The following is a 16,569-nucleotide window of genomic DNA, read 5'->3' as shown; positions in this document are numbered from 1 at the left end:
TAGTTAAAGTCATGACCTGATGATTCGATAACACTGTTTTAGAGGATCTCTCCCAATGAAAGCGAAACAAGCTAAGTTGAAACCAAGGTTCCTAGCTTGAAAATTACGTGAACTTACTTAATCATAAAGACAGTTTTATTTTGAAAATGATTCAATGAATTATAATATATGAATTCTCGTTTTCAATTGAAACCAACTGTTTAACTAGTTTTCATAATTCTTTATATGTCATGAATATCATAAAATAGAAAAAATAAAGAACCCCTCTTTTTCGCTTTTCTTGGATACTTCCTGATGGGCTAAAAGACTCCAATCCAATCACATCAGCGAAGCGAAATCAAACAATAAATCAAACACACAAGAGACAACAATTTAACGTGGTTCGGTCCAATTGACCTACATCCACGGATGAGAAACAAGATCCACTAGTTGTAAAGAATTACAAACATACATCATTTATCAATCCCACTCAACAATCAATACTCATAAGACACTCTCAATCTCCTCTAGTCCTATGAAGTATTCTCTACTAAACCCTTGTGCACTCTTTCAACATAACCAAACACATACCCATATGCTCTCATACATCATACCTATGTGGACCCTCTCAGTCTCTTTTAGTCCACTCACAAACAAACATACACACCCATAAGACGTAGAGCCCTAATACTCCTATGAGGTGTCTGTCCCACAAAACCCTACAACTCTCTTACATCTTTTTCTCATACCTAACCCTGTAAAGACTTCACCTATTTATAACCATACAAACTTGCCCATTAAGAATCCCTCTCCTCTTAGAATTCTTCTCCTATAAGTCAAACTTGCCTATTAAGAATCCATTTCCTTTTATAATTCTTCTCTTGTAAGTCAAACTTACCTATTAAGAATCTTCTTTCTCTTAAAATTCTTCTTTTACAAGTCTTCTTATCCATCAAGTAATATCTGAAAAATCCCAAACAAATCTCTAACAAATCTCAAACAAATCTCTTATGAGATTTGAGTCAATATTCCCAACAATCTTCACCTTAACTCAAATTCCATCAATCATCTGTCTTCATGCTAGACATACTTGGCTTCACCTACAATGGAAATCTCACAATCATCTTCTCTTCTCTTGTGTCCTCACGCTTCATACAAACCAATCCTCAATCTTCAAAACTTGAACTCGAACTCTTCTCTTGAATCGAGCTCTTTTAGACTTGCTTCTTCTCATGTCTCAAACCATGCACTTCCCAAACCTCGAACTTTCAGCTCTTCTCATGTCTCAAACCATCAGCTCTTCCTACATCTTGAATCTTCAACTCTTCTAATGTTTTGAACTTTCAACTCTGATACCACTTGTTAGGAAACACCACAGCTATGATACCATTTGTTGGGGATCACCACTGCTCTGATACCATTTGTTAGGCTAAAAGCCTCCAATCCAATCACACCAGCGAAGCGAAATCAAACAATAAATCAAACACACAAGAGACAACAATTTAACATGGTTCGGTCCAATTGACCTACATCCACGGATGAGAAATAAGATCCACTAGTTGTAGAGAATTACAAACATACATCATATCATCAACCCCACTCAACAATCAATACTCATAAGACACTCTCAATTTCCTCTAGTCCTATGAAGTATTCTTTATCCAAACAAACACAAACCCAAACCTTTGTGCACTCTTTCAACATAACCAAACACATACCCATATGCTCCCATACATCATACCTATGTGGACTCTCTCAGTCTCCTCTAGTCTACACATAAACAAACATACAAACCCATAAGACGTAGAGCCCCAATACTCCTATGGGATGTTTATCTCACAAAACCCTACAACTTTCTTACATATTTTTCTCATACCTAACCCTGTAGAGACTTCACCTATTTATAACCATACAAACTTACCCATTAAGAATCCCTCTCCTCTTAGAATTCTTCTCCTATAAGTCAAACTTGCCTATTAAGAATCCATTTTCTTTTATAATTCTTCTCTTGCAAGTCAAACTTACCTATTAAGAATCCTCTTTCTCTTAAAATTCTTCTTTTGCAAGTCTTCTTGTCCATCAAGTAATATCTGATAAATCCCAAATAAATCTTTAACAAATTTCAAATAAATCTCTTATGAGATTTGAGTCAATATTCCCAACACTTCCTTGCCTTAACGTTTGTGCATTCCGCTGACATTTTGCACGTGGCAGACTTCCCATTGGTCGAAATACCTTTCTGTCATTTTTCTAATGTCTTTGAAGCAAAACCTTAAACACTATACACGGCATATAAAACCCGCACCCAACCATTCTATTCCCTCTTTACTGTCCGTAAAGGAAACTGGACTGGTTCAGTTCAATGCTTTGAAGATATTTTTCCTTCACTTTCCCAAGAAAATTAGCGACAAAATTTGTCATTTAAGAAAATTTTCTAGGAAAAGTTTTTAGTTCGACACGAAGATGATGGAGAGAAAGTCCAATGTGTATGGTGGAATGAGTGAAAGCTCAAACAATACGACGTCGTCGTCTTCCACGTCCAAAGAAGAAAAAATTGAGTGGGAAATGAGACCCGGAGGGATGCTGGTGCAAAAAAGAAACCAAAACGCTGACGTTTCAGCCCCTGATATTCGCTTACGTGTTACTTACGGGGCGATGCATTACAAGATCTCCGTGAACTCTAAAGCGACATTTGATAACACAGCCAGTTTCTTCCATGGGTTTTCATTTTCTTTTACTTTCTTTTAGATGGTTGTTCACTTGTTTGTTTGGTCGGTGAGAAAGTGGGGGGAAAATAATGGCAATGGAAAATGTTGGTAGCCAGTCTTATTGAGTTTTGTTGCTGTCTTTACTATTACGTGGGGGTTTTGCGTGGTTGTTTAAGATCCCTACTTTTTTCCGTTATTCATTACTTTAAAGTAATTTTTATTTCTTAATTATTAGTAATTATAAATTTCTAAGAATGGTAGAATTGACGTGGGGTTGGCGGTGCGGTGGACAAGCAGGGGAGGTGAAGAAGCTTCTAACAGCAGAAACAGGGTTACAAGCGGGGGAGCAGACAGTGATATTCAAAGGAAAAGAGAGGGAAAACGGTGCGTATTTGGACATCTGTGGAGTCAAAGACCGATCAAAACTCATACTGATGGAGGACCCCGCAAGCATAGAGCGAAGGTTCATCGAGATGCGCAGAAACGCCAAGATCCAAAGCGCAAATCGCGCCATCAACCATGTCTCCTTGGAACTTGATAAGCTGGCTGAGGAAGTAATTAAGCAATGCTCTTTTCATTTTCTTCTTAATTTCATAATTATCCTATCAATTATCATATGGCATGATAATATATTTTATGCATATGCATTTATAACATAAAAAAAAAAAACCCATGTAGCCCTAATTGTTGGATGCGAAAGACAATGAAAGAATCTGTGGTGGACAGCTAAAGTGTATCATGGCTCATGATCAAATAGCTGGATGACATGAAGATACAGATAGGGTTTCTCAGTTATGATTAGGTGTAGAATCTGGACCCTCAACTGGGGAACCGGTCCTTATGCAATTATATTTATATATACTGTGTCAATTACTAATAGCAAAAACGAACCTGGCCCCAATCACTGCCATTTTAGGAGTTTTGGGTCATTAGGGTGGTCAGCTTCCGTCCACTTGCAACTTAGGCCATCATAATCTGTAAGGGGTGTCATAGTCGATCACAGTCTCAGTTTTATGCTCTGAAATTTTTTTAATTTTTATTTTGTTTTACCTTTTTGTGTCTAACACATACGTGAGTATGAAAATTTGATCCTTCAAATATGTGAAAAAAATTTAGAAAAATTAAATGTATCCATGTCAGACACATTTGACACTCACATCATATCTGAGTCTAAGTAACATAGATTTTAGGCTTAGCACCCCATAATATATTTTTTTTCTTGTAAAACAAATAACATGAATATTGTCAATACTAATTGTAATTTTTTCTTTTTATTTTTAATGCATTGAAAACAAGATTATGAATTATGAATTTAGATATTCTGCTTTGGGACTTAGGTTTCTGCAATCGAAAAATCAATCTCCAATGGAGTTAAGGTAGCGGATGTTCAAATCACAACACTAATTGAGATTCTCATGAGACAAGCAATCAAGCTAGACAATATTGCTGCCGAGGGAGATGCTTTTGCCCGGAAAACTTTGCAGGTACCTGAAATTCGATTCTTCTTTCTATCAAATGAGAAATTTCAGTTACCTCGTACACTTGGTAGAAAACACTGAGTTGTCAATCCTTGAGGTTTATTCTTTCACTTCACTCTTTATGATTCACGGTCATCATAAGTGAAAACCTGTAATGTAAATCAAACTAATTTATGGCTTCGTTTTCCAGGGCAAGAGAGTTAAGAAATGCGTTGAAACCCTTGACGCGTTGAAGATATCAAATGCTAGAGTAAAGCCTGTTATTGTCACAACCAAATGGGAGACCTTTGATCCTTCTCCAGCCATGGCGCAATGGGAAATTTTTTATTGATCCAATACTCCTTCCTTTACTGTCCATTTTCATTCTTTTTCCGTTCGGATATCTAGCTCAAGATAGACATAAGCAAACTATCTACCTGTACGTACAGCCCTTCTTTGCCATATAGGTTGCCAATAAGCATTGGTGAGGATTATTATTACATAAACGAAGCTTGGTTCAAACCCTGTGTATTGTTTGTACTTTAGTAAAATTGCGACCAACTGTTTTTGATCAAATATGAAAAACATTAGTGTCAAATATCAAGGGAGCCCCAGTATCTGGTTCCCCTGTATCTCCAAACTTCATAATTTACAGCGTCGATAAGTGTGGTCCCAGCAAGAAGCATACAATTTTAAGATTCAGGAGATCAGATGCGGAAGCCCTGGCAAGTTCAACCGGAGCCAAAGCAGTGAGCAATTCGTGGGTTCTGAACTCCATTTCTGCGTGCAAATTACAAAGCCTTGGTTGAAAAAGATATAGATTATAGAACGTTTCTTTCCTCTTTAAATGTCTAAACAGTTCTGTAGCTGTACCGTACATGTGCAATATGGCCTCTACAAATATTAGGTTTTATGCATAGCTTTGGCAGGTATAATCATTGTGGCCTGCAAATTAATTTCTTATTAAAAAGTCTACTATCTGTTGAGCTACTTTAAGCAACAACAGTACTCTTGTAATGTGCTAGCAGGTCAAGAAGTGGAATTATTTTCTGTGCATCCTGGATAATAAATTTTCTTAGCTGGTTGGGCACGAAAATTAGAACTGTTCTATCAGCATATGGCAGTATAAAATTATGCCAAATCTGTAAATCATGAAACAGCAAAAAATTAGAATTTAGTTATTGTTCATGGAGAAAATGTAGATTATGATGAATTTGCTTTGCAAATTGAACGTATGATCAATGATTGACTGAGCTTAATTGGTTTCACATAAATTTGTCGTAGGATTAGGAGAGTCAAGTTATTTGCACAAACTTACAAAAGCAACTTGAAGTATATGTTTGTAGAATTCTTTTGATTCCAAGATGAGATAAAAGAACTAAATTTGGGATTATGAAATAATTGACATTGTGGACTCAAGCGGGAAAATTATCGCCAAACCTTCTCATGTTGGACTAGAAGACATACCGGTACTGGTATTTGATCTCAGTTTCCGGTGCTTTTCTTATGCTTGTGCTTTGAAATCTTCTTGTTGAAACTCTGGAACATGCACTCCAATGCTAAAATTTCCTTTTCAATATCTGATTTCTGTATTTCTTCTATTGTTGCCAACTGCTGCTTGAGTCCACGTATTCGTTCAAGCCCTGCTGCTACTGCAACCCCCGATTTCCTCCGTTGTTTGAATTCTTATATTTTCCTGTTTTGCATCTTTATATTTTTTCTTTAAGGATCGATACCCATCAAGGGACTTCAAAAGTTGCTCCGAAAGAGCCCTGTTTCTCTCCCGAAGGGCAGCATTGACCGCCCCCCCTCGAGTCTCTCCACCAGACTTGTTATCTGAACTGTGCTCTTGAGCACAAGCTTGTACTTTCTCCAACAATGTCTCGATTTGTGCTTTAAGGTCATTGATGAGTTCCTTCATTCCACTTAATTCTTGAACCTTCCTAGAAAGTTCTGAGGCCATAATTTTCTTCTCTTTTCCCAAGCTGCAACACATTGCTTCAAGGCTCTTCCTTGCTGCGCTGCTTGCATGTAGCTTCTCTCCTCAACTTTTCTTCCTCATCAATTACAACATCAGCAGACCTGTTGTCCCTTGGGGCACGGTGTGGCCTGAGATCTGTGTTGCACCGCCTAAACTCCTTTAAACTTTTGCCAACAGGTGGAGAATATTTTTGGATCCGCGTTTTAACATCGTCTAGGATGGTAATCATACCGGGAACCCGTTGCGTTCTTCGATCATCAAGCTCTCCATTGCTGGCGTGGCTTTGTTCGTGGACTAATTTTAGAAGCAGCTTTACATTTGCACCAATTCCTAATCAGGAAAATTAAAGGAAACTTACCAAACGATATAAAGAAAGAAGGACATATCAATCGATTGTCAAAGAGATATATGTACCTTCGAACTTAGCGTCTTGATCAGTAGGCGTTTGAGCATGGGAAGAACGCGCTATTTCAGGAGATGAAAATGCTCCACCACCAGGGTTGATCATATCGAAATTGGAAGAGAAAAACTGGGTTTGGGACGTTGGATCTTTTATGAGATATTGCATGTTAAGTTGAGTGATCCAAAAAAGAGAGACTGCTTTTGCACTCTCCCCTTTTCTTCTTTTTCTTCTTCTCCAGCTGGATCCTGCCTGCCTCTCTGTCTGTAATTTTATTCTATGAATTTTCTTTGGTGGAAGCTAAGTGCGGGAATGGTTGGTTCTTGGTTGTAAAATCTGCGCAATTAGTGGTGATGGTTTTGACCTTTCCACTAATTATGCTTTAAATATTTTGTTTCTTAACCACAAGGTTAAAAGTTAGGTCGTTTTATTTTTTTTTTGGAGAGAGAGAGAGAGAGAGATGAACAAGTGTTGGATTTGATTTAGCATAGGAAAGGGAATAAAGGAAAAGCATGGAGTGAAATGAAAGGGTTGCATGGCAGCATACAATATGAGATGAGAGGAATCAACAGAGGATTCTTTTCTTTTTGTCTGTTTATGCAAGGAGAGGAGTGTTTCAGTGAATTAAAGAAGCTTAAGAAGTATAATTTGGCAGACTATCACGGTGGTTTTCATCCCAAGACCCAAACAAAATAGTATTATTAGGCCGAAATGGCCTCACAATATAAATATTTTGATTATTTAAGGCAATGGCTCTGAGGAGGCCCAGCTCAGCTCATTATGAAAAAGTTGGGCTCCTTCCCCTTTTAGAGTGCGTCGTTTGGCCCAGCCCATTACTGAATACACTGCTTATAATAAAAGAAATTTAAAATATCCAAAAAACAATTTTTAGTCGAAAGCTTCCAAAAATAATAATAAATAATAAAAATGAACTCCAAGGAAAGTAGTTCTCTTTCCATATCGACTCAGGTTCAATATTTGTGAAAAGTATTCTTAAATTAAAATCCATCTCATGTCATCTACATGACGAAGTGAGTTGTGTTACATTTCTTGTTTTAACAATTTTATTGATTTAATTTCTCATATACACCAAGGGAGAGACATCGGCATCATATATATATATATATATATATATATGCATGGATGTATGTGTTACAAGTCGAGATTTAAGCTTTAAATTTATGCGGTTTTGGGATCCGGATATTCACCCTTCCGACGTCTTAAATCAGTTTAACTATTACGGTTCACACCCTTGTCAGGTATTGTTCGCTCTGATCTCCTGGTCTCATGATTTTATCCTACAAAAGATACCTCACAAGAGAGAGGTATTTTGAACTCTTTTATACTTCAATGATCTTTTTATTATGTTCGATGTGAAATTCAAAATTCTTACTTAAATCCGTGACATGTGCACTCGGTAATATAAAATTTGTTGTTTCCTTGTCATCATATTTGACGTGCCATTGGCATGCACGTATCTAAATTTTAAAGCATTTCAAAAACTTCGAGACAAAGTTTCGGTTCCTTTTAAAGCCTACAAGTACAAGCACTGCTCCACGGATATTGCTGAAATGTCATCACAAAATCACATAAAACCGAGACTAATTATAAATTGTTGAATATAAGACAGAATCTAGCAGCTAGATTTGTCTTTTCTATTTTTGGTTTGTTCTTGATAGAACAGTTAAATATTAATATTGTTTTCAAGTTTCATAGTTTTGGGCTAAATTGCTTTCAAGTTCCAAACGTTAGTATTATATTAAGCGGATGTCATGATTTTCAACTAAAGTAGATTGTTTTTATTTCATGTTGAAGAACGTATTTGGTCCGCTTGTCTGCCTATCAAAACAGCGGGAATATTGGTTCAGTGTTTGCTTTCACCTTCTCTCCTATATCTTCTTTCTTATTTAGTATGATTCTTCCTTGAAATTTTCTTTTTTCTTTCTTGTTACCTTGCCCTCCAATATTAATTTAATTGATGAATTTCTTTCATTTCATCATCCACATTTTTTTATTAATAAAATCAATCTGGGTGCTGCTTATTAGAGATGCATGGTTAGACCCAAAATCCTAGAAGGTGAAAAGATAATAAAATCTTTGTAGATGGCTTCAAGCGGCCAGCACATCTCACAAAATTTCATGCCAAATCTTCTTGTAATCTCTGGGATAAAATCATAGGTTTCATTATAGGAGATTAGGTTTTTAATGACGTTTTTTTTACGTTTAGTGACATTTATAAACACTATTAAAAAATTAGTGGCGTTTGTCATAAATGTCGCTAAAAGTGTCGGTAATACTTCCATCAAGAAAAATAGCAGTATTTTTAAAAAAATACCACTAACTTAACGAGGTTTTTATCATAAAATGCCACTAAATTTATCAGATTTTATAATAAAAAATACTATTACATTTTAGTATTTAGTGGTATTTTTAGGCACAAATGTCACTAAATTAAAAAATTTTTTTAAATTATTTTTTAATATTAATTATTATCATTAAATAAAAAATATTAAAAAAATAAAAATAAACTTAAATTCATAAATGAATATTATAAATATATAATTTGTTCCAATATGGATGGAACACAAAGTTTAATATATGCAATAACATTCAAATTATTTTAGTATATTAACTTAAAATCTAAAAGTATGAAATTGATGACTGTATAGATTTGAAACACTACCATTTGATGAAAGATTTTTTCTATCTTGATCATTAGTGTGCTCAAGAACCTATTAGCTTAATTTTGACTTTTGTATCCAACTTTTATCCATTTAGTACTTGTTACATTATCAAACCAAAAAGTATATAATTAAATTATATGAAAATGAACTATAACATACTTAATTATGCTAAGTATTAAATAAAAAATAATAGCAAGACGATATCAGTGATAACCTATTACAATGCTAAAAAAAAAAAAAACCTATTACGTGTTATGTATTGATATCATATTTTTTAAACAATGTAAAAAATGAACAAATATAACATCAACAAAAAATTTATACAAAATTTAATTGAATATTCATACATCTAGAAACCTACAATGTAACAAATAAAGATTAAGTATTTAGCAAGTACTTTATCATGCAGTATTCACAAATGACTATAGATATCTTTTTTTTTTGTTCTCTATCTTTTGTTGTCGATGGTTTTTATGCACAATGAATCCTTTCAAGCAAGATTAAGGCGTTTCATCAAACACCATAATCTAGAAAAACAAACAAAACAAATGCGAAGACGAGATAAAAAAAATATAACATACTATTTTAGATGGTTTCCTAAAAATATATTGAATAAATCAATAAATTTATATTAACAAGTAACAATTTTTTAGTAATTTAAAAAATATTCTGTTGAAAAAAAACTAAACATAAAATTTCATTCGTGTTTGTAATTAAATTTAACGTTCAATTTCAAGTTTTTTAGAGAAAAACTTTTTTTTTCACTTTTTGTTCTATTTTGAATTTTTCTCACCATCAAAACAAAACAAAACTCAAAATTGTAATAAAGAAATAAATTGATAAAAAAGGCAAAAGAACAACCAAACACTAAAAATTGCCAATGTTAAAATGGAGCTTACCAATTGAGCTTGAACGGCAACATAAATGCAACAAATCAAATAAAAAGTTTAGGAATTTTACCCAAAATGCAAGAAAACTAACTTGAAATTTGCAAAGATGAAAGGAAAGAAGATAAAAATTGAACATAAAATGACTAAAACTTAGGCAAAAAAGAAGAAGAAAACGAACCAAAATGAGTAGAAATGAAAGATATGAGTAGGGGAAAGAAAAGCAAAAATAGGGTATCGCGGGTTTGAAATTTAAGAAAAATTTAGCAGCAAAAAATTGTGATTATATAAGGCGTTTTTGGCTAGAAAACATTTTGAATAATCCCTTATAAAAAATTGAATGGGGTTATTCACGACGTTTTTTGCCAAAATACCTTCAATGATTCACTTTTTTTTTTTAAAGATTATTCAAGGTATTTTTAGTAAAAAACATCTTGAATAATCTCTTTTCTTTTTTTTTTGGTATTATTTAAGGTGTTTTTTTGCCTAAAAATGTCTTAAATAATTTTTTCTCTTTTTTTTGGATTATTCAATGTGTTTTTGACTAAAAAATTCTTTGAATAATCTTTTATAAAAAATTAAACGAAATTATTTAAGGCATTTGAATAATCCCCTTCAATTAAAAATTAGAGGGGATTATTCAAAATGTTTTTTGCTAAAAAAACATTTAATAATCCCTTCTAATTTTTTTTTTGGATTATTGAATATTTTTTTTATCAAAAAGCCCTTTCAATAATTCCTTGCAAAAAGTTGAATGGGTTATTAAATGTGTTTCTAGCAAAAAATGCATTCAATAATCCATTCTATTTTTTTTTATTATTCAATACGTTTTTTATCAAAAACACCTTCAATAACCCTAAAAAATATCTTATTTTTAGTGATGTTTACGTAAACATCACTAAATTTATAAAAATCAAAATATATAACAACGTTTAGGTCAACAAATATCATAAAAATATATTTTTAATAGTGTTTTTAAATTCAAAAATTGTTATATAAGAATTTAATGATATTTTATAAAAAAGGTCACTGAACTTATAAAAATACGAAATTTTATAGTGTTTATTTAAAAATATCGTTAAAAAATAATAACTAAATCTTTATTTTCATGCCGTGTTTCTATGTTGTTTACGATCACGAGTATCAACATGGCATGATTGGTGCTTTAGCATATGATCTACGCTGCCTCAAATCTATTAATAGCACATTCTTTTGGCTTTTCAATCTGAAAACCAGATCATGTTTTCGGGATAAAATCACGTTTTTGCTATATTTAAGGCCAGAAGCAGACTCCGCTGAATCAGCTTCAAGGTTTGGAGAAATCTCATCTGATGGTCCTGTCATGCACAGGCACAGCAGCTCCACTCGTTGCACTTTTAGCATGTTGGCCTTTTCCTAGGCACCCAATTCTCAATTCCCTTCTAAATTTATTCAGGGACCCATTTTTTTCAACAAATTCAAAATTTTCTATCTACCACTACTACAAAGTGATGAAAATATGAGTAAAATATATGAAATAATTAATAAGTGGTTCGATCAAACAGTTAATTTTTTTTTTTTTTATAAAAAAATTTTGAGTTCGAGTTTTGTTTATGATTATTTATTAAAATTATTTTAAATGCACGACTTACAATCACTTATCTTAAACTATCAAATACGATACATCTTATTCTAATATGAGATACTGAATAATATATCTACCTTAAAATTTTTCTTATCAAAAACAAAGAAATAAATAAGAAATCATGTTAGGGTTTCAGGGACTTGTCCCTTTCAATGGGACCCGAGAGTCCCACCAAAGGGACGAGACCCCCTCAGTCCTTATTGTTGTAAAACACATGCATCTTCCATACAAAACTTACGTTTATAAAATAGCTAGTCTTTATATAATTTTTTGCTCCCAATCTTGGTGACATGTCATGGATGCACTGTTTTACTGGGCAATGTGGATTTTAATATCAATGTAAACCTCTCATGGTTCTTGTTGGGTATGCCGCTTTCTTTAATTAACTGTTAAAGAAGATACTCCCAACTTCTCAAAACATTAGTTTTTCATGCAATTTGCTCTGAATTCATATGGATCATAATTCATATAGAAATATATAGATGATATACGCACATGTTGATTTCTGTTTCTGTCCTCAACAAGGTACCGCCCTAGCTTCTAACGTCAATATTAGCTACGTTTCTTCAGCATCTTCCATCCAATCTTTTCTTTTTCTTTGCTGAATCATTGTCCAACCCTTTACACAAAGACTTTATGCCTGCTTCAATAATGTTACTAGAAATTTACTCACAACTGACATTCAAGTCTCATAGTTTTCATCTGCTGATACTGATATAGCAATAATAATTTTACATTATTCAAAGTCAAAAGTTGAATGTAGGGAAGCGACATTGATAGAGCTACTCTCTGTTACTTACAAAGTGAATCGATTATTCACAAAAGGATATACTAAAAGTTTGAATATTGATTCTATTCAATATTAGAAATGCTATTGCTACCATCAAATGTAATGACTAATGAATTAACTATTTTGATTGGGGGAGGGCAATGCAGGGAAAGCTTCACGGAAGCTGCCAGAAGCCCCAAAACAGTGAAAAGTAGTGAAAGAAAAAAGATGTGATCGGTAGTGTAGTAAAAGCAACCTCTGCCAAGGACGAGCAGCCGCACATGCCTGAAGCCCAATGCCATCAAAGGCCTGAGTCTACCACAGTAACGTTCCCCCATTTATAAGGTCATTGTAGCCCCATAGGCAAACAGCAAAAATCTCCTTTTTCACCCTCACGTGTACTGTGCTTACCACCATTAACGGCGAAGTACTGCCTCCCTAAATTCACCACCATAAATACACCCAACCACCGCCCTTTCGTTTCTATTTTACCGTCTCTCTCGCTCTTTCGCTGTACCTCAGGACGCTAACCAAACTACTACTACTATAACAAAGAAACCAAAGACAGGCCAAACCCCTTTTATCATTTTCCTAACATTTGTCTGAGAAATTAGCTCTATTGCTCAGAAACCCTAATTTTAAAGTCCCAGGCCTCATAAAGCCTGCTCTGCTTCAAAACCCTGCTTCTGTTATCCACTTTTTTTTTTTTTTTACTTCATCTTGTTCAATGATTTTTTTTCTTCTCTCTTACAAGAGAGAAAAAAGTGAGCAAATCAGGTTGAGAAACATAAAACGTTTGAGTGCAAACGGAAGTCAGAAAGTGAGCTAAGTTCAGAAACAAGGAATTCAACAAGTCAAAGTTCAATGAGTAGTGAAAGCTGTAGCCGCTTTAGTCGTCTCTCTTTTGAGCTGCTCCCCACATCTCGGTCGTCTCCAGAGAACCTTTCTCTCAAACCCCATCGTTTTTCCGACTTCGCTTACTCCGCTCTACGCTCCGCTAGCTTCCGTGATTTCCGACTTCTCCTCCTCGTCGGCTTGGGAGACATCGGAACTGTATATCTCTGCCGGCTGGCCAACGTGGATGAAAATTGATATTATGCGATGAAGGTGGTGGATAAGGAAGCGTTAGCGATGAAGAAAAAAATGCAACGTGCTGAAATGGAGAAGAAGATCTTGAAGATGCTGGATCATCCGTTTTGCCTACTTTGTACGCTGAATTCGAAGCTTTTCATTTCTCGAGCATAGTTATGGAGTACTGTTCAGGAGGTAACTTGCATTCTCTTAGACATAAGCAGCCTCAAAAACGCTTCTCTTCGATCTCTGCAAGGTACTATTTTTTTATTTACTTCCATAGCTGACAGGTTTTGAAGTTGTACATTACATTGGTCTTTGTTGCATGCTTTAATCTGGGTGTTTCGTTTTCTTGTGTTGTGTTGCAAACGCATAGCCTGACTTGTTCATATCTTTGTCTGTTTCAACTATGCAAAGACTCCAATAATCAACTTTTATCTTTTTCCTCTTTCTTCATTTTTTATATAATTTCGGTTGCTCCAGCTTTCACAAGTAATTTTTTTTAGCAATAGGTTTATTTAACTGTGGATTTAGGATTCAGGAGTGTTAATATTTTTTCCAGGTTTTATGCAACTGAGGTTCTTGTAGTTCTAGAGTACCTTCACATGCTGGTTATTATTTACAGAGACCTAAAACCGGAAAACGTTTTGGTAAGATCAGACGGTCACATCATGCTCTCAGATTTCGACCTTTCACTTTGCTCAGATGCGATCCCAGCAGTTGAATCACCATCATTGTCTCCGGATCCCACGTCTCCTCAAAACCAGCCCTGCAGTCGTCCCAACCCAACACGTCTCTCCTGCCTCTTCCACACGCTCTTCCGGTCAAAGAAGATCCAAACGCTCACCCCAAGCAAGCTCTTCTTCGTGGCAGAGCCCGTCACTGCCCGGTCACCCTCCTTCGTTGGGACCCATGAGTTCGTTTCTCCCGAGGTGGCAGCAGGTGGGTTCCACGGTAGCGCTGTTGACTGGTGGGCCCTCGGGATCATTATCTACGAGATGATATACGGGGGGATACCATTTGCTGCTCCATCGAACGAGCTTACGCTGCGCAACATTGTGAAAAGGCTACTCACTTTCCCAACCCACTCGCCTTCTTCCCATCTTAAGCACCACGCACAAGACCTCATCTCCGGATTGCTAAACAAAGACCCCAACAATCGGTAGGGATCCAAACGAGGAGCTGCCCACGTCAAAACGCACCTTTTTTTTAAAGGACTCAATTTCGCGCTTATAAGGTCGCTCAGGCCGCCGCAGATTCCAGGGTTAAGGATGCAGTCAACGACGTCGTATTCCCATCCAAGGAGCAAGCAACAATCAACCTCGTTTGATTACTTCTGAGAAGCTTTGCGGCAACGTTCGCGCCACATGTAATTATTTAAAACAAAATAATAATTTAACAAAGTAAAAAGTGTACCGTTGAAGTCCATATGTTGGAGTAAGGTAATTACTTTTTGTTGATGAAAATTAATTCAACCAATCTTTCCCTAATCTTTTACTAAAAGTCAAGGACATGGGCGGTGATAGCTACCAAGAGAGAAAAACACTAAACTATAAATGATTATGATAATCTCAACCTTATCTCCAAACAAGACTTCCATGAAACAGTTGCAAGAATTTCGGATGATGAGGAAGAATTTCAATTTGAGAAGTTAATTTTTGTTTTAATTAGTATAATATAATAATGGTTTCCAATTTACAAAGAGGGTCTCGCGAATCATTTTAAAGCTTTTTTAACCGTTTAGATAGTCTTCCCAAAATTCATTACCTTTCGATAAAACAAAAACTTGAATTTTTATGCACACAAATGCTGTCTTATTCTTTGGGAAGAAGTTCAACGTTTGACCCTTGCTGCCTCTCATTGCGTCATGCATGAGCCAAGTTTTAGCAATGTTTTGGAAGTTTAAGGTTCAGTTATTTCTTTATTAATTTTGTTTTTAATTTCAATTAATTTGTCCACATATATACATACATGTAATGTTCATTGTAAATATATAATAAACATGCTTATACATTGTTCATTATAAACTGTGGGGGCAGCTATTAGTATATATAGTATTAATATGCAATAATGGGGGGAAGGGGGAGACCTTGGACATCACATGGGGCTGTCCATGTGAATTGTGACCACCTTCCAAACAGGCAACTCTACCGGCTGCCTTAAAAGCCTTGTCTCCGCCCTTGTCTATGACCGTACCCCCACTGCACCCGACACCCAATAATGCCACCATATTGCTGTCCCCACCCATCCCCCAAGCCAACCGTCTCATGCCTGCCACGTGACTATTTGTTTCCATCAGGTTCGTTATCTACTCATATATACTTGCCAATTGGTTTGGTTTAGTAATTAGTCCCTTTTCATTCCTAAACCGACCTTTGCCCCTTCTTGGCTGCTTGGTTTGAAAAATAAGAGAAGCAAAAGAAAAAGGCAGTGCATGAGTGAAGAAGAAGAGAGGGTGGGGTGGGCTACCGGTTTTTTTTTTCTTAATGACTTTTTGATAATTGTGACGTTTTGTTTAATTGTTTCTCCACAATTGGTAACGGTGATGTTCATGGCCCGGGTAAGAGAGAAAATGCTGATGGCATGGGTAAGAGAGATTTGGGGATGACTTTGTTTGATAGTTTAGGGCAGATATATGGATGGGGGCCAGCCATAAAATGATCCTGTAGTTTTGACTCTATTTAATCAAACTCTTTTTCACCAGTTAGATGCATATGCTTATCTAACTGTGCTTTAATATTTGAGAAAATCTGTTGGGTTGAGAGCAGAGTTTGCCTTGGTGGGAGAGAGAGAGAGATCAGAAAAGAAGATTGATTCTACAATGGGAAAGTGCCAGCTGAATTTGATTGTGCAAAACTAAATGCCACCTATCTCTGCTTCCTATATTGGGCAGATCGATGTTGAACTTTGTCAACAAGCTTGAACCATTGACTTAAGAAGTAAAACTACAAGATTTTGAAATTCCAAGGACTGAATGCTCCACCAATGATTTACTAATTAATAGTCAAA

General features: G+C 35.3%; 1 protein-coding gene and 2 pseudogenes across 3 annotated transcripts; 2 read left to right on the top strand and 1 right to left on the bottom strand.

Annotated features, from left to right (window-relative positions):
- The first annotated feature begins 2,295 nt into the window (after nt 1–2,295).
- Nucleotides 2,296–5,200, top strand: LOC111282586 (BAG family molecular chaperone regulator 1-like). 2 transcript variants are annotated; one of them, XM_089761404.1, is made up of 4 exons: nt 2,296–2,686; nt 2,982–3,241; nt 4,025–4,171; nt 4,356–5,200. In XM_089761404.1, the coding sequence occupies exons 1-4, from the start codon at nt 2,443–2,445 to the stop codon at nt 4,494–4,496; spliced, it is 792 nt and encodes a 263-aa protein (XP_089617530.1). In that variant the 5' UTR covers nt 2,296–2,442; the 3' UTR covers nt 4,497–5,200. The 2 variants fall into 2 exon arrangements, with proteins under 2 accessions (XP_089617530.1, XP_089617529.1); XM_089761403.1 differs by having other exon boundaries at nt 2,595–2,791; nt 2,985–3,241.
- A 308-nt stretch (nt 5,201–5,508) lies between these two features.
- On the bottom strand, nt 5,509–6,807 carry LOC111282980 (uncharacterized; annotated as a pseudogene). Its single transcript, XR_016342437.1, has 2 exons — nt 6,540–6,807; nt 5,509–6,455 (listed from the first exon to the last, which is right to left on the bottom strand). The product of XR_016342437.1 is annotated as an uncharacterized LOC111282980 (transcript).
- A 5,805-nt stretch (nt 6,808–12,612) lies between these two features.
- On the top strand, nt 12,613–15,312 carry LOC111281727 (protein kinase PINOID-like; annotated as a pseudogene).
- Nucleotides 15,313–16,569: the final 1,257 nt, after the last annotated feature.

Source organism: Durio zibethinus, chromosome 5, assembly GCF_047325235.1.
Source record: "Durio zibethinus cultivar Kanyao isolate XHJ-2024 chromosome 5, ASM4732523v1, whole genome shotgun sequence".
Lineage (NCBI taxonomy): Eukaryota > Viridiplantae > Streptophyta > Magnoliopsida > Malvales > Malvaceae > Durio > Durio zibethinus.
This window is presented reverse-complemented; position numbering and strand designations above follow the sequence as displayed.